At 30.3% G+C, this 18276-nt stretch overlaps 1 protein-coding gene across 5 annotated transcripts in view; it reads left to right on the top strand.

The window, feature by feature from the left end:
• LOC125069383 (dual specificity protein phosphatase 22-like) overlaps positions 1 to 18276 on the top strand; it is a 53751-nt gene that overhangs the window by 15468 nt on the left and 20007 nt on the right. For all 5 annotated transcript variants that reach the window (XR_007119835.1, XM_047678863.1, XM_047678861.1 and 2 more), the window contains exons 2-3: positions 1265 to 1381; positions 11987 to 12111. Coding sequence is in view for 4 of the 5 variants with exons in the window: in XM_047678863.1 (XP_047534819.1) it covers positions 1265 to 1381; positions 11987 to 12111 (242 nt within the window). In the remaining variant the exon portion in view is untranslated. The remainder of the gene's footprint in view (positions 1 to 1264; positions 1382 to 11986; positions 12112 to 18276) is intronic.

Here is an 18276-nt window from a genome sequence, read left to right as displayed (position 1 = left end):
AAATGTCCATAATATTTATTGTCGAGTTTTTATTTGAAGACAGTTTTTGTAGTAAAAATATCATTTCAAAAACATCAGTTTTCCTTACAAACATATGTAGTTAGACTTTAGGTGTAGCATTTTTTATCATAAATCAAATAAAATAATTGTAAGAACAAATGAGTAATTACATAACAGTGATGTAGCTAAATTATCTGTTGCGTATTGTACTGTATTCGCGCAGAGCATTGAGCGGAAGATTTATTACGCGAACAACGAACTAATTTACTCTTTGCCAAGTTAACATACTAGTGTAATAATAGCTCTTTTGGTCCCATAGTTATATTTAACGAACAACTCGTCCTAACTCTGTTCAGATAGAAACAACGTACTGTACTTATACAACGAAACATTGCTCTATACGGGAATTTATTGTCAAAACTACTTAACTGTTAACTACTGTACTTTGGAGATCAAGATAACAAAAACATCAATAAATATTGATATGTTTCAATCAATTTCGTCTTTGATATTTTATCGTTGCGCATAAAAAAGTTTCGCTTGGATCATATTTAATTAAAAACCGAATGCTAAAATGGAGTTGCATAGTGCACATCACTTAGGCTGAATGTTTTACTGTCATCATTAGCATGTGTAGTCTGTCACTGTAGTCTACTACAGTTAACCACTAGCACTCGGGAAGCTAACGGCTTCACCAGCCACAAGTTCCCGTCACCCTGACATTAATGGACTTTTACAACAACACTCAGGTTATTTTTATATTTTTAATCGACACACTTTCTCTCTTTTCTCGATTTTTAAAATACACATTTATTTATAAATTAAAAACATGTTTAAAGGAGATGAAAATGAGTTACCCGCAATCCAGTCAAAATTATTGCGACATTATACTTGAGTTACGGGTAAAGGTTTCTTTTTTCAAATTCAATATTAACTAACGGACTTTATCTTTTCAATTATTCGTAGATTGTTGATTCATTATGATTCGATTCTTACGACTCCAGAATATAAATTTTCCGGTTTGAGTTCCAGGTCGGGCCCATAAAAAAATTTTCGCATTCTCATTAACGGCTCGTAAGTAAACCAACACTCTTTGTTCGTATCGGAATAGTTATCCTTTAATTTCTGAAGTCTCCGTCAAGAATGGCCAGTATGACCGAAATTTATTCAGCAATACGTATAAATATCGGTTATAAAAAATAACTAAGTTGAAAATAACCTTTAATAAATACTATAATCATTAAAATATAACATTTTGTCACAGGTATTGCCGGGTCTCTATGTTGGCAATTATAGAGACTCCAAGGACCCCGTACAGCTGGACAAATACAAAATAACTCACATATTATCTATACATGACGCAGCTAGAAGACTACACGCAGTGAGTATACAATATATTATTCTTTCACACACCTATTTATGTATACACTTATGTCCATCATTGCACTTCCTAAGTTTCGACAATCCTTACATAGTAATGATATATAAAAATTAAATAAAAAAAGGCCTAGTACGAGTCGGACTCGCCCATGAAGGGTTCCGTAGTAGCAAGTCACAAGTTTTATGTTTATGAAATTCAATTTTTTTTTTACCAAGTTCCAACATTATAGTTCTTATAGATTCGGAAAAAAGTGGCTGTGATAAACGGAAGGACAGACAGACCGACATGACGAATCTATAAGGGTTAATTTTTTTGTCATTTGGCTACGGAACCCTAAAAATTGTATATAAAATCTCGATAGAATTTTTTGTCCGTGCTATTTGGCTGCGTTTATAGCAAATGTTTAATAGCGTACAAATTTCTATATTAAGTTATACATAAAATTACATAATAATATTCAATTTTATTTATTAGTTTTCACGCAGCTTACGTCCGATTGAGTCGAAACTTGGTAGTTATTGTTAGAATTTGTCTGGCATAGTACCAACAATGTCTAATTGTTTATCAGTTAATGCAACTCATGTAGGCATTATATGATAACGTAAATGAAATATTAATTTATTGTTTATGTAAGACGATTACGGTTACGATAAAATTAAAAAAATGAAATATATTTTAAGAATGTTATTCTTTCATATAAAATATTCAGCAGCATCGATTGATTGTTAAAAGGGTTAAATAAATATATGTTTTTTTTCATGTTATAATTCCAAAGTTTTTTAACTTACACGTTTCATGTGCGTATGTTTTAAAAAAATCCATGCTATTTCAAAGGTAAGCTAAAATAGGTAAAATAGGTCCTTTACACAAGGAAAAAAAATAATGACGATACGATGTACCAAATATTGCAAAAAATAATTATTTTAATAATCTGTTGTATTTTATATCTTAAATTTTTTTATTTTTTTTACGTATTTTCTATTTTTTCAAGAACTATGTTTTAAATAACAGTCAAAGTCAATACACCTGATATAAAATAACCTTAAACAAATTTCTCGATCTATTTTAAAAAAATATATAAACATATATAATATTTATTTATAATATGAATTGTTATGACTTTAAATTAAATTGTAAGAGGTCTTAAGCTGTAAAAACAGAATAAATGCTGCGGAAATGTTGTTTATTAAAACAACAATTTTATATAACACAATCACATGTAAATTCAGAATAGATGAATTCAGCTTTCCCAAGTGTAACGTATACGTCGCACATCGAAATGATATTTATGAATATTCAACTACACGGCTAAGGCACCTTGGCTAGAGATGAATACATAACTTCCTTCATTAACAACATTCTCTCTCATGAGAATCGTCACGTGGATAGAAATATTTTATTATATTTACCCTTTTCTGATTAAGGGGACTACATGAGCTAAATGCAAGTTTTATAATGCAAAAAAGTATATGATCCAATGCAGTAAACCAAATGAAAAAAATATATGATAATCTTCAGGATACATGCTAAGTATTTGTTATTTTGAAAACATGATATAATTAATTTGGTACGATAGAAAAAAATCACAAAGTTACCTCTAAAAAGATCTTTTAATCAATAATAACTATACTTATATACGTTCCATAATTCTGGTTTTTTGTCAGATTATTCTACAAGCAATATACTATTTAACCTGGGTGTCACTTTTTTAGTAAAATCAATAGATTTTTTTTAAATCCGATATTCTTATTTTCGAACAAAATGCGTACGCATGTGTGCGTAAACGCCGTGTACAGACAATGCCGGCCGAAGCCTGATGCTATACAGACGTGTCGATCTTTTCGCCGCATCAGTCATTACGTTACGAGATATTTTTTTGTAATTTTAATTGTAAATTCATTGTTTCATGTTTTCTTATAATAAATTTTATACTTTCTTGTAAATAAATATATTAAGTTAAAATAGTGTAGTAGTAATTAGGCATTTGTTTTTTTATTATATTATTTGTTATAAATTTTAATTGTGTAAATATGGGAAATAAAGTGAAACGCGTGAGGAAAACTAAAAAACGTTTATATAAATCAAGCGCCGAACATACACATGAACGATATTAAAAGGTAAGAGTATTTAATTAGTAAACATATTTTTTTTTTATAAATTATGAATATTGAAAACATCTATTAGAAAAATGTGCAATCAGTTCGCATATAATCAGATTTTTCGAGCCATTCTTAATAATTACGATAGAGTATTTGGTCAAAGGAAGGAAAACATCAATTGACTTTCATGGGGATCAAGTGACTACATTCGATCCCCATGAACCCGAAGCATTTTTTTTCATTATAACTACTATGACATATTAAGATACATATTTTTTAAATACATAATTTTATAATTAATAAAAATGTAATTACTAACATATATTTATTTTTTACAGAATAAAGAAAGTCGAAAACAATAACACGGAAGCTATTTATATTGCGTAAGAGTTTAATTTTATCGATTGTTTATAATAAGAATTAAAGTTATGTATGAACTAATTTTAATAATAATAAAAAAAAGTAAAGTCGTAACAAAAAAAATGTAATTGTTGTGAACCAGAGAACTAGAATATTTAGAAGTGTCATTTGTACGTAATTCATAAATTTAAATTTTTTTGTAACGTCCGCCATATTGGATTGAATATAGCAGCAATTCATGAATCGTGCATTGTCATCGAGATTAAATATGTGAGCCAACTTTCAGCTGAAAGTGGGTGTAATATTTATTCCAAGATTTCAGGACATATGTAATAACTTTAATACATACAAGTGAAATTAAATAAAAAAATTTAAAAAAAAATTAACTTTAAATGTTTTTTTTTTGTAATACTTAATATAAATAAAAATATTTTAAGTTTAATTAAATCAGTTTTATTTTTTAATCATTTTCGAATAACAGTCAAAAGCAATACAAATAATTCTAATATCCTATCTATTTTTATGAGATTTATGATTAAACCTATTATGATTAACCTTTCATTCATCAATGATTCAACCAAATCGAATTGACAACATTTTTTTCTAGTAAATATTTAGATTTTTTTTTTTAATTGAATATATATTTTTTCTTTATGAACCAATATTAATAAATCGAACAAATACTACGCTATATGTTACCCCACGGTCACTACACAACAGATTTCGAACACTTACGATTTTATTATATAAATAGATCATTAAACTTTTATAAAATGTTAAAAATTGGTATGTTTCAATATTTAGTATAAGAACTAATTGTGGTATAATAATATAAATAATAGAAAAAAAAGGTTAAAACTAACTGTCTATTTTATTGTATACAAAATATAAATAAAAATATTGTAAGTTTAATTGAATCAGTTTTATTTTATAATCATTTGTTAACTAACATCGAAAGAAATAAAAATAATTCTGTTGTCCTATCTATTTTTTATGAGATTTATGATTGATCTTACGTCCCTCGGTTTGACGCCATCTATTAGAATATTTGGGCGTAATCTCGTTACCTCGCTTAACCCTTAGTACACGGGCTTGCCGTTTTTGTCGATTTTGTAAGTGTGTGCGTGCGATTCTCAAGGGCACTTAGCTCTTGTAGTCCTCTTAACTTAGTCTCTTTTATCAAAGCGATAGTATTAAGCACGCCGTAATACCACGTACCCGATGTAAAATTATATTGTCTCTTACAATATCGTATTGAATTGAAAAATGGAAATGGATTTATATGATAATAGCTTGTCGCGAGATTAAAGTACTTACTCGTATTTTTTAGTTTAAATTATAATAGGTAAAATTATTTACATGAAATTGTTTAATTTACTAGTTTATCTACACAAGTTAATCTCGACAAGCTTTTATATCAAAAATATTGTGTCAAATGTGTCAAATATGAAAAAACGTTATTATACCCTGTACAAGATAACTTCATCTTTTTGATAGATGTAAATCGACATAACTTTGCAATGACGAACATATTATTTTCTTAATTTAATGATTTTAAAAATTGTAAAAATACATAAGTATAATACAAAAGTTCCTAAAGATTCAAGCGTTAGCGATTCAATTTTAAGACTTTTTCTATTATATATTATTGCTTCAAAGTAAAATTTAAATAGAAACACTGAAAATAAAAGACGCTTGTACAATGTTACATCGGTCGGACAGTAACTGCTATAAATATCGATTACAAAAATCCTTATTAAGAATTATTGTTAAGTTATTGTTGCGAACAGGGGTCCTTTTGGTTGGGCTCTTTTTAGGTAGTGGTTGGGGTCTCTTTAGGTTACATAACTCTGTTTAGAAAAATTAGTTAAAAAAATTGAATTCTAATTTGAATTACGCATTCCATCGTTCCATCGACTGTTATAGGTATGTTATATTTTCTGTTTCTCATCACTAGCCCGTCTGTCAAAAAGGTCAAACTAACTTGAACAGGGTATAGTATTATTTTTTGCACATTTACCAGTTCACCAAAATTTCAGACGGATGGAGGACGGATTTCAATGGAGTTGATATTGACCATATTTTTTTTAAACTCGCATTCGTATTCACAGTAAGTCCTTTCTATTGATACCCATATTAGAGACAAGCACTAAACACTTACTCCACCATATTGGTTTAAAGTGACGTAACTTTATTTTTTGACTTATCCTCAGAAATTTCATTCGAAGGAATAAATTAAAAAAAAAAATATCCGCCATCTTGGGTGATTCGCCATGCAGGATTTAGAATGACGTCACAAAGTTAACCATGCATTGTCATCCAAACTGAACGTGTATACAAAACTTCAGCTTAATCGGTTAAAAATACTTGCTCCTAATTTGAGTTGCAAGATTTCACCTAAACATACATTGCAAGTTCAATAAAAGCTTGTAACTTTTATGTATCTATAATATTCCTATTATTATTAACAAAGCAGAATGTGGAATTATACGGTTCAACGGTAATTAAGGCCGTTGAAACTTTTGATACAGACAAACTCAATTCGATTCAAGCAAAATTTCGCTCAAAATATCTAAAGCACGTATAAATATCTATAGCCTTGCGTTTCGACGTCACTCATAATTTATTCAAATCCAGAGCTCGACGGCTCATTCTCAGCAAGCTGTAATATGAAGATCGTTTTCCATTTTTAAAATGTTTCCATCACAACGTGTTGAAATAAACTGTATTGAATAAAAATATATATACATATAAAAATCTTATGAACAATATATATATATATATATATATTTTATGTTATACGGGGGCAAACGAGCAGGAGGCTCACCTGATGGAAAGTCCACCACTATTATTATTACCACCGCCCATGGACATCCGCAACACCAGGGGTTTGCAGGTGCATTGCCGGCCTTTAAACAATATCCCTACAATTTATAAGCACAATAAAAACTACATTAAAGTTCCGTAAATATCCTAGAGCTGGGACCTCTTTTTAGCCTAAGCCACTCTTTTAAGTCTTTTACAATATATGTAATATTGCTCCAGTGCAGGCTAGTGGACACATGTGGCAGCAACTCATGTGATGAGTTCATACAGATTTCCTTACGATGTTATTCTGTTATTTTTAAGGCTTATAATATGATCATTAAATTAAATTAATATTTTGTAAAAGATATGTATTTTCGTTAATAAACTTTATTCTATGTTATAAAAACCTTAATATAGAATAAATATTATTAAAGAACGCACCGTTATAGCAACAATAACATCCGTGAACTTGAAGTCAAATCAAAATTGTATTATTGATACCAGTTCCGACTGAAGTTTAGTTTTGATGATTTCATGACTCATGCATCACCAATATTAATTGTATTGTATCATAAACTATGCACGAACTAAAAACAACTGTGCAAAGCTTTAAACCACCTGGACGTATACATAGAATATAAAAACCAATATTAACTTTCTCGTCATTGACATCAAAACAAATCCTAAATCTTGTAAGCACTTTATTATACTGGATGAAATCAAGTGTGAACGACTTCTCAGAACGATTATGCGTACATAATTATATGTGTTACACGGTTACATGGAGCCCATTTACTCATTGAACTGGAATACATTGCATGTTTAGGTCGTAGCGAACTATAAATCTTGTTCAAACGTACTTTATCGTCTAGACGACTATTTCACGAAAGACGGATCGTAAAAATTTGACGATTCAACCCAAAACCACACGACACACGAATTTCTTGTGACCTGTTTTTAAATATTGTTGAAACGGTACATTTTCTCATGTATATAAACCCTCTATAAACTGTAATACGGGTATTATTTTAGTTATTAAACACGACCGCTTAAACTATTTCAAATAAAAAAATATAAAATTTCTAGTTTGACATAAGAAAACATTTTTCTATCGTTGGGTTACGTTACATAGAATAATTTTACATACAGATTTCTATCTGCTTCTAAAACTATTCACTCGATAAACATGTCTGTCTTTGATAAGCGGAAGAAAGTAGATTAAGCATATACATTTATTGGGACGTAAAAGTTGGTAATATCCCAGAGATGGATTAAGATCCACTCGTGTTTGAAGGTTATTCCTCAACGTTGCTCAATGTGGGTTAATAGACACGTAAAAGACTTTAATAAGACACATGCATGTTTTCTCTCAATGAATTTTAAACACGTAAAAATTCAGTGGTAAGTTGGTAAGTTTTGAATGTAAGGTTAAAATTCATATGTTCTAACTCCTGGGCTATCTCGGGTCTATTCATGATAAGTAGCCCCTTAATAATTACTAATAAAATTAGTTCTACTTGAGAATTCATTTATATCTAATTAGATAAAGTTATTTTTCATTGATTTTTAAAACATAAACCACTGTATTTTTTCAAGTAAATATTGAAATTCTTTAAAGTGTAAAATACCCAATAGTATTGTAAAACCTAAGTTCATCCTGTAGAGGCTTTCGACAATACAACTTTCGATCATGAGAAACATTATTTTTAGTAAAAAATACTTATGGTTTTTTATTTTGGCTTGTGATAGCCCATTGAAACATTGTCAAAATTTATTTTAGGATTATTTTCCTTGTAACGGATAAGATTAAAAGTTAATAAATAACAAATAAGTTCATTCATATTCTCATTTAGAATTCAATTGCAATATAGGCAATTCTCCTTTACAACACAATAAATAAAGGTGAACGACCGGCTGTACCCAGTTAACTGATCGTTATTGTCTGTGAAAGTTAGATTATAGCGTTCGAGGCGATTTTCACCTATACGACTCCCTCGGGTGCTGTATCTTGAATTCCTACAATAAAACGAAAGTTTTTTTCAAACCCATAGTAGAATTGTTCACATAATGGGTCTTACCTTAATGTATTTTCTTATTATATTACAAATATATTTATTTGTAAAACTAAAGTAAGGTATCATCTCCTTTTGGGGTTTGTACCTTTTTCCACCACGCTGCTCTAATGCAGTTTGGTAGATATTGTGGCAGATGTTCATCGAACACGTGGACGATCCGTCACGATGTTTTCTTTCACCATCTAGTGGGAGAAATTTATACATACAAATTACTAGCGACTCGCCCCGGCTTCGCACGGGTGCAATGCTGCCACTAAATAAACTACAGAATGTCTTACAACGTTCACAGTTTTTCAGTCGTTAGATAATACAAACCGCTATTTCCCTGCGTTTTAAATCTCTAATATCTTCGAAAATATTAATTTAAATTACATGTTATAAATGGCCATATTGATTTATATTAAATGTACAATGTATTTAAAGTACTTAATTAGATTAGGATTAATGCCGTATTGCTTAAAATCGCTTCGAAAATAAACCATTTTTTCTCGTAAAAAGTAAAGGATAAAAATGGTTGTTTTGGTCTATCCCTAAAAGACAGATATATACCATCGCGGACTTTTTTGAAAATCTTTGTAAGGTGTACAATATTGTTGTTCATTATTTTGATCTATCTCGTAGGGTTCAGCGTTTGCAATGAAAGCGCAAAAATGTGTTTATTTACGATATCACTTCAAACCTCTAAAATTATCAGTGTTTCCCTACTATATTGCACATGTATTATACATATAAACCTTTCTCTTGAATCAATCTATCTATTAAAAAAGATTGGATCAAAATCCGTTATGTAATTTTAAATATCTAAGCATACATAGGGACAGACAGCAGTTTTATACTATGTAGTGATGATGAAGTGCATAATTCAGTGCTTACCAGGATTTTAACCAACAATATTCGGTTAAAAGGTAATTTAACAAATCTCGGCTCCTATACATAATAACAAAATTGTTATTTTTTTTAAATATGGAATTATAAAAAAAAAAAAAACAAAATTATGAAAAAGATAAATGAAGAGGTCAACAATTAGTTAATAATATTATGTTGAAATATATTAGATAAATATATTTATTAATCTTTCTTAATTCTTAATTTAAGTCGAGTTAACGAATTTGGTTTTTCTTAATGGGAAAATCGTATTTTCATGAAAGGCTTGAAATTGAATGCATTTAGAGATGAGCTGCGTATTTGTTGTTGGCTTAAAATGCGCTTTTAATGCCTTAAGCGTTCCGACTTGAACTAAAGAAAACTGCAGTCACTCATTACGCTTCACCTAATTTAGATTTTACATTTAACTGATTTTCTTTTTCAGTTTATATAAATATCATAAGTTCGTGACTAACGCTTTATAAAATATAATAATACATAAAGTTACGTTTATAATGGCAACTTTAAACTACTTTTTTTGGAATGTTTCAACTGGCCGGAATAGCCGGGAAGATAATTTTTTCATAAGGTCGCGTTGTTCAATTGAAAACGCTTTTTATTTCAAAACTAAGTGTCGCCCGCAACCTCACTCGCGAACTTTTAAAGATGATTTAACTTTATTTAAATTTATATCAACATTATAAATGCGTATGTAACTGTCTTGCTGTCCGTCCGTCGATCTGTTTGTCTGTCTGTCCTTTGCTCTTTTACGGCAAAATCACTAAACCGAATTTGATGAGATTAGGTATGAAGCTTGAACCGTAAGGACGTCTAAAGCTTTTTTCTACTTAATACTTGACGACCAACCCCTAAAACGCGTGTGTAGCGGTAGGAGACAACTAGTCAAAAAAATATTAGAACTCAATTAATGTTGGCATTTTAAATTGAATATCATTGAAGAATTATTTATAGTGCCTAACATAATTAACAGCAATCTAATCAAACCTAGTCAGCGGTCATTGCTTGTGCTAAGAATCCATTCCGAAATAGACGATCGATAACTAAATATAAACTTCCATCAATACTTGTATAAATATATACCAGTTTGTAGGTATGTCAGCAAGAGGGTGACAGTAAATATGAACCAGTTTTTGCGTTCTGTGTCGATTTTATCTATGTATAAATAGACAAAGATAAATCAGTTCACCACTTTTGCTCCTCAGTTTGTCAAACTTTTATTTTTGTTCGTTAGATATTGACTAAAATAGTTCTTACAAAAGAGTAGAGCAGTCCATAAATGTGTTTTCCTCATTTTTCTTAGTATAATTCTAATTAATATTATTAACACTGAAAATAAGTTGTTTGTTGTTTATGAAAATTATTTGATATTTAAAAACGAAAACAAATGAAATAGTCTATATTGATTAAATTATTAAATATATGCAACCCTCCAGAAGCGCGATATTTCATACATTTGTTAAAGGAATGAATCGCTTTAACCACGAAGCGCACCGCCCTCCCTCTTACTTGATTTGAGTGTGTCGACGCGGCAATTAATGTCTCTCCCGGGCTAAATGATTTGCGACTTTTTACTTTTATGTCAGCATAATCACTGTGATCGCTTTTTTTTAATATTTTCATTCGGATTTTTTTTATATAATCACGAGTAATGTTTTCTCAATAAATGGACTATTTATTGCAAAAATATTGTTTTCAAATATTCAAACAAACAAAATCTACAAGTGTATATTTTTAGAATATATGTCAAGTATAAAAAGTTGCCCGTGGAAAAATATGAAAATATCTAATAGAGGTACTTGGTGGTAGGGTTTTGTGTAAGCCCATCTGGGTAGGTCCCACCTACTCATCAGATGTTCTACCGCTAAACAGCAATACTTAATATTATTGTGTCGGTTTGAAGGGTGAGTGAGCCAATGTAACTACAGGCACAAGGGACATAACATCTTAGCTCCCAAGGTTGGTAGCGTATTGGTATAATGTAAGGAATGGTTATTATTTGGATGGTGGTGACTTCTTACCATCAGATGGCCCATTTGTCCGTCCACCTACCATAACATAAAAAGCTGTTTTTATGATTAAAACGAATGTTAAAATTTCTACTTAGAAGTAACCGAAATGTAATTTGACTACGAAAAAATAAATTAAATAAAAAGATACAAAAAATAACAAACACGCACAATTCGTTTTAAGGATTTATGCGGACGTTAACCGCACATTAGATTTATATTCACGTAATACATCCTCATACGCTTATACAATTCCAACGACATCTCATCCGTTAGGGCGTAAGCTAGATGACAAAAAATACGATCTTATTCATTTTTTTATTTATTTGATGTAGCGATCCAAATTAATTAATTGTTTTTTTTTTTTTACAGGATAAACACTACCTCTGCATTATGGCATCCGACTCTCCTGATCAGAACCTAACGCAGTATTTCAGCCTTTGTAACGATTTCATACATGCTGCGCGATTAAGGGATGGAAATGTTCTCATACATTGGTAAGTTACATATTGATACTGTTTAATATTTTATTGAAGCTAACTAACCCGTCCCGGCTTTGCTCGGCTGAAAAAAGGGCTATATAACAGGTTTTTATAGCAATATTAAGCCGAGATGGCCCAGTGGTTATGTTAGTTTATAATTCATCTCGCGCTCGGCGGTAAAAAAACATCGTGAGGACACCTACATGTGTCTAATTTCAACGAAATTCTGCCACATGTATATCCACCAATCCGCATTGGAGCAGCGTGGGGCAATATGTTTCAAAACCTTCTCCTCAAAGGGAGAGGAGGCCTTAGCCCAGCAGTGGGAAATTTACAGGCTGCTAATGTAAAGCAATTTATGTAACTCTATTAGTTTACTCCCATTCAGCATATTTTTATTAGCTGAAATACGGCAAGATTTTCAAGTCATAGTCATATTTGAACCAATTTACCCAAAACTTTAATTAATTATACATCTAAACCATCCCCACGTATCAATCGGTCTATTGTTGAAAACCGCATGCAAATCCGTTCGGTACTTTTTCGAGTTTATTGCGTTCAGACAGACAGACCGAAGCTGGGGGATTTTGTTTTATAATACTGATGTCTGTATCTTGCAAGGTAACTACACTAGTAGTCATTTGTAGTTTCACCTTTATGTTTTTAATTTTTAACTCCATGTTATGAATAAATTTGCGAGTTGAAAATCCTATGGTGGTTGGATATTATTTAACAAAAAAATATTATTTTATCCAAGCTTCTAAACTTCTCTTCAAAGAGAGAGAAGACCTCAGCCCAATAGTGGGAAATTTACAGGCTCTTACTGTTTCTGTTATAATTTTATTAGTTTTCAACATAAACATTAAACTCGCGTAATAAAATCATGATGAATATTTTATTCTCATTGAATAAATAACTCAAAGCTTTTTCATAGACTTAAGAAAGCACAAAAAGAAACACGTAAAAAGAGATTTATTTATCATCAAAGAAAATTTATCACATAATATTTCTTTGTTTTAATTTTTTGTTTTATAAATAGAACAAACAAAAATATTATTATTTAAACACAAATTACAATAAATTTCTACAAAATTAGAATGCATACTTATCCTTATTATTACATTCTTGATTCAATGGATCCTTTAGTAAAAGGATTTTGTCTTGTATTTTACAATGAAGTATCAGTAATATTTCTTGCAACTCATGAAAACTCCCTTCGTCAAATTTCAATATTCAACAATAAGAAAATATTTTTCCCATTGTATCTGTGTGTCTCTTTTCTTTTCAATTCGGTTTCATTCGTGATCTAATAAGCTGCCTAAACAGCTTAACCTCTTTATAAATTGAAATCTGCCTTACTTTTATACGGGTGGGTGGATAAGTTTGCTGTTTGATGCTTATATGTCAAATAACCTGAACACTATGGTATTGAGTATTTTTAGTTTAGCCAATTTTAGAGCCTGTATGACAAACTACAATGTAGTATATGTTAATACTTTAAGAATACTTTAAGCTGTACTTTAGATTCGATATTTAAACCGTATTCTAAAAATTATTTCTTCTCTACAATAAAAAAATAAATAAAATAATACATACGCGAATTGCAACCGCTCAATAATTGCATCATTAAATGTAATGTACCAAACCTTATGCAATTTACAATAAAAAATATGACGTAACTAAGTCCCGGTCATTAAGACCCGTGAAAACATAATATCATCACCATATATAATATAAATCTATCATTTGCTCGCCTTTTTTAAATGTCTGATGATCTCCGCCATTGATGATGAAATTTTAAAGCAAAAGATTTGATATCGAACGCTGGTTCTGTAAGGGAGTGATCAAGAGAGTAGTAGTCAAGAGATATATATCGTAAAATATAATATGATCCAAATATTTGAAAAATATATCCTAGAGATTCTAGAAAAAACATAGTAATATTATATAATATAAATAAACATTATTAAATATTTAATTTCAAATAATACATAATACATATTTTTAATTAAAGTTTTTGATATCCATTAAAATTGAGTCAATTTTATATAATTTTTGATGAACTTAGGAATATTTATATTTAAAAAATCGTTAATTAAGAATGAAGTTAAATATCTAATTTAATAACATCACAAATTACTCTGTGTTTTGTCCTTTCAGTGAATATGTCTTAAAACAGAACAACAGAACAACACGTGTTGCTTGTATACAATGAAAGACACATCAACGCGTTATAGGTTTCGCATTCGAATTCACTAGCCTCTTAACAGAATATCCTTCTGGCCTTGTAGACAAATAGGTCAAGGTGTATCTTCAATTCACCCTCCAAGTTAAAGGCTAATATATTTAAACAAAAGTCGTTAGGATGTCCTATCAGTCCGAACTTATAGTCTCTGAGGCCCAAGAAACAGTCAATTTAATATCCATAAAATTACACGATACCATTTTAAATCTAATATATATACTTGTATGTTGTAGTAAAAATAGAACGCAATATTTACTTTTGCATTGCATCGATTGGTTTTTGTTTTTTAACAGCTTAGTTTGTTGTTTTATTTCCATTCTTTTTATCGTGTATAAGTGAGTACCGTTTTACTTTTTATATGTTTTTACAGAACTCATGTACTTGTTAACACATTAAGACTAAAGACTCAGTACATTGAAACTCAAAAAGCTTAAAATATATGCGTAAGCAAATTTTCAGTGATTTCATTTTTAGTAAGCGTATAATGTACTAAGTAGTTAAGCTCTTTATTACTTTCAAAATAAATGTTCTAATTTGTGAATGTAACTGATATTTAACTAATTATATCTATCCAAACGTAACAAGTTTTAGCCACGACCACCAACTTAACCAAAAAAATTATTTCAAATCTGTTTGTTCTGTGGCAAGTTAAATTTTAACTTGCTACTTGCTAATTTTAATGTGAACATCAATTAAATAATTTAAAATTAAGTTGAAGTTTAGACAAATACTTGACAACTTAATGCGTGTAAATCAGCCTTTACATATGCTAGTTATTTCAAATTTGTAGAAATTTGAAACATCCATTGTGTACTTACATAGCCTAACAACAGCTACATATATGGGAGACGATTACTGTCACAACATATTAATCGTATGGGAGGCTTTGCGATCACGTCATTACATTAATCTGGGTTACGCATATACGTGTTTACTCCGTTTCTCCCTACGTGGCTCTGTGCCAATTCAATATTTTGTCCTTTCTATTACGTATTTGGCCTTAAATGGATATTATATAAGATTTTTGCAAAAAAATATCTTACTATAATGTGAATTTTTTTGTTTAACTGTATTTTATTAAATATTAAAACGATGTCTCAACCGCCATAATCCTTTTGTCAAGCAGAGACAAAATTAATTTGTCTGAACCGCATCTGCTTCAATTCATCGCATTAGAATGAAAATGTAAATCCCTTAATCGTTTTCACAAACATTAAAGACCTTCGTTAATTGACATTTGATTTTATTCGTAAAATAAAATATATTTTTTTTAATGTAGTGGATTATAAAAATATATAAATGTCTAAAGCAAAGTAAGTAGGTAACTAAGAAACAGGAAATATTATAAAAATATTTACGGTTTAGGCTTAGAATTACTATTATGTCTAATTTTAAGGCTTTAACGTACATATTTAAACAGATATTTTTTAGTTGTCTTAATCGGCGATGTATGGTCCAGAACAAGTCTAACTATAAATTGATGTTGTTTTGCAACTATATGATTAATCAAACCATCGGTGTTGCAATAAATAATTCATTTGACCACTGCAAGCAAGTTATGAAGGACGTATGAACTGTGACATAGATAGGTATACTTCATACGTGGAATAACTTCAAGAAATTAACATGTTCCCACGAGATAGTCTTACAAATATATGCCAAAGTCACTACTAACAAAGTTCCGAACTAAAACATGAGAAATTTTGCCAAAAGGTAATTAGTCGTTATGACAAAGGTTTAATCAACGTTTCAAATTTGCAAAAAAAACCACAATTAATTAGTTAAGAATTCCTATTCAAAAAAATCTTTATAATTATATCATCATATCATATCATATCATATCATCATTATATCGTATCTCAAAAATTTAAACATATTTTACGTTTGTTAAAAATTGTCAATAAGGATATGTTCTCCTGACTAACTCCGTTCGAGGTGACCATTCTCAGCCTTCATTAGTCAATTGCACAAGAGTTATGATAGTGCTCAAGTGTGTGCACAAGCACAGAAGTACTCTTTAGTTCTTTTCTTCGCTAACCGGGACTTGAATAAAATCTAACCACACGGCAATCGAAAGAACTAATTATAATAAACATGTATTTATTTAAACACATTCAAATTATTTATTTAAGAAAAAAACTATGATATACAATTTTAAAACCGAGAAACAGATTCTACTACTTAAACGAAATGTGATTCGAAAAGATTATTCGAATTTTTCAATTATTTTTTTGCCGCAATTCTCCGAAGAAGATGAAGTTTAATCAAGACCACATTTCAGTCACTCAAATAAATTGTAATTTATATTTTAGGATTGAAAAAATAAATTAGAATCGCACATAAATCTTTACAACTAAAAAAATCGAAACGAACGGATTGAAACGAGTAATACTGACGTAAAGTGATGTATGTAAATCGCTTATTCACGTTTAAATAAACCTTTAACTAAAATTTACTCCCATCTTAATTTACGCGCTTTACGAACTCTGCTTACGAACGGGCGGCAGAAAAGTAATGACAAATAAAGCTCCTTTCTCAATCCACGTTTGATTATTAAAGACCGATATTGTTTTGGGGTATTCAACGTTGAAGTTCTTGTGAACTTGTGTCGTAATGTAACCATTAAACGTAAGATTATTCAATATCAGGTAAAACAGAAGATACAGTATAATACCGAAGCAAAACGTTTGTTATAAATACACTATAATAAGCATGCAAACAATTTAATGCCCTAGTTTCTCCGAACTGCGGAAAAAGCTACTTTTACGTTTTAATTAGTTTCCGTAAAACCGACCTCGACCCGTTGAGATGTGACGAGTGCATTCGACAATGCCTTTGTTTTAAGAGTTCAAGTGTCTTGAATTTTTGAACATATTGCTTTACTTACGAAATGCTTAACCAGTAATAGCAAGGCTTAATGAAAGTTATGTACAATAGAACATCTTTTTGAAAAAAATACAAAAAATAACAACGAGTTTTCGTTCTTTTCCTGTCTGAAAAATTTAAGCACCAGTTATAAAGGCACAGTGGTGTTTAAAAAAGGACGTTCCAGGAATTCCCGAAATACATATCTACTCTAAAAATACTGTTTAGTGGTCTCGAAAACGGTAGATAAAGAGCGCTAAAGACAAATTTGAGTCGTTTGACAGTCTAAACAACCTGTCAGTTTCCGTCAAGAGAACAACTCGTTCTGGAAGAAAGCCTTGTAACAAATTACTAGATGAGATTTTTAATCGTAAGAAAGTCGCAATTTTTTTTTACGGAAACCTTGAAGATGTAATAAAGATGAAAACTTAAGAGCAGTCTTATTTCTATTAATATACGCATACCTTGCTTGCAGCCCTAAATTACTGCGTGGCTAAGCTTATCAGTAATTATATTATATCATAGACTCAACAAGACTAGGATAGCGTATAGTTCTAGGTGCTATAAAGACGAGGAGAACGTTTAAGAGGTGTGTTTTCAAGACATCATACCTTATCACGGGAGCTCTGTCACATTTTGAGCGGGATTAAATTTGGTTACAGTACAGTAGGTGTATCGCCTTCAGCGAAAACGGAAAATTGACCCGATAACTACTTACTGATGCACAACGTCATTCATAACCCGCATTGACCACTTTTGGTAACTAATTTTATGGACATCAAAATTTGCGCCCACTATTTTGACAACGTGAAAACCTAATGGTCGAAATTCGTCTTTTGGATTGGCCGGTTCAAAGACCTGACCTCAGTCCTATGAGATCAGTGCAACCGGCTTCGCAGATCAAAGAACTAAAGAATTTGATTACCGCGGAATGGAATTTTGGAAGGATCCATAAGGGATACATAATACTCACTAGCATATCCAGACGTATTTGAGCTGTGATTTCAGTAAGAGGGGGTTATAATCCATTCTAAATTTTTATCTGCTTTTAATTTATTAAAGAAAAATAG

The sequence above is a fragment of the Vanessa atalanta genome, chromosome 15, assembly GCF_905147765.1.
Source record: "Vanessa atalanta chromosome 15, ilVanAtal1.2, whole genome shotgun sequence".
Lineage (NCBI taxonomy): Eukaryota > Metazoa > Arthropoda > Insecta > Lepidoptera > Nymphalidae > Vanessa > Vanessa atalanta.
This window is presented reverse-complemented; position numbering and strand designations above follow the sequence as displayed.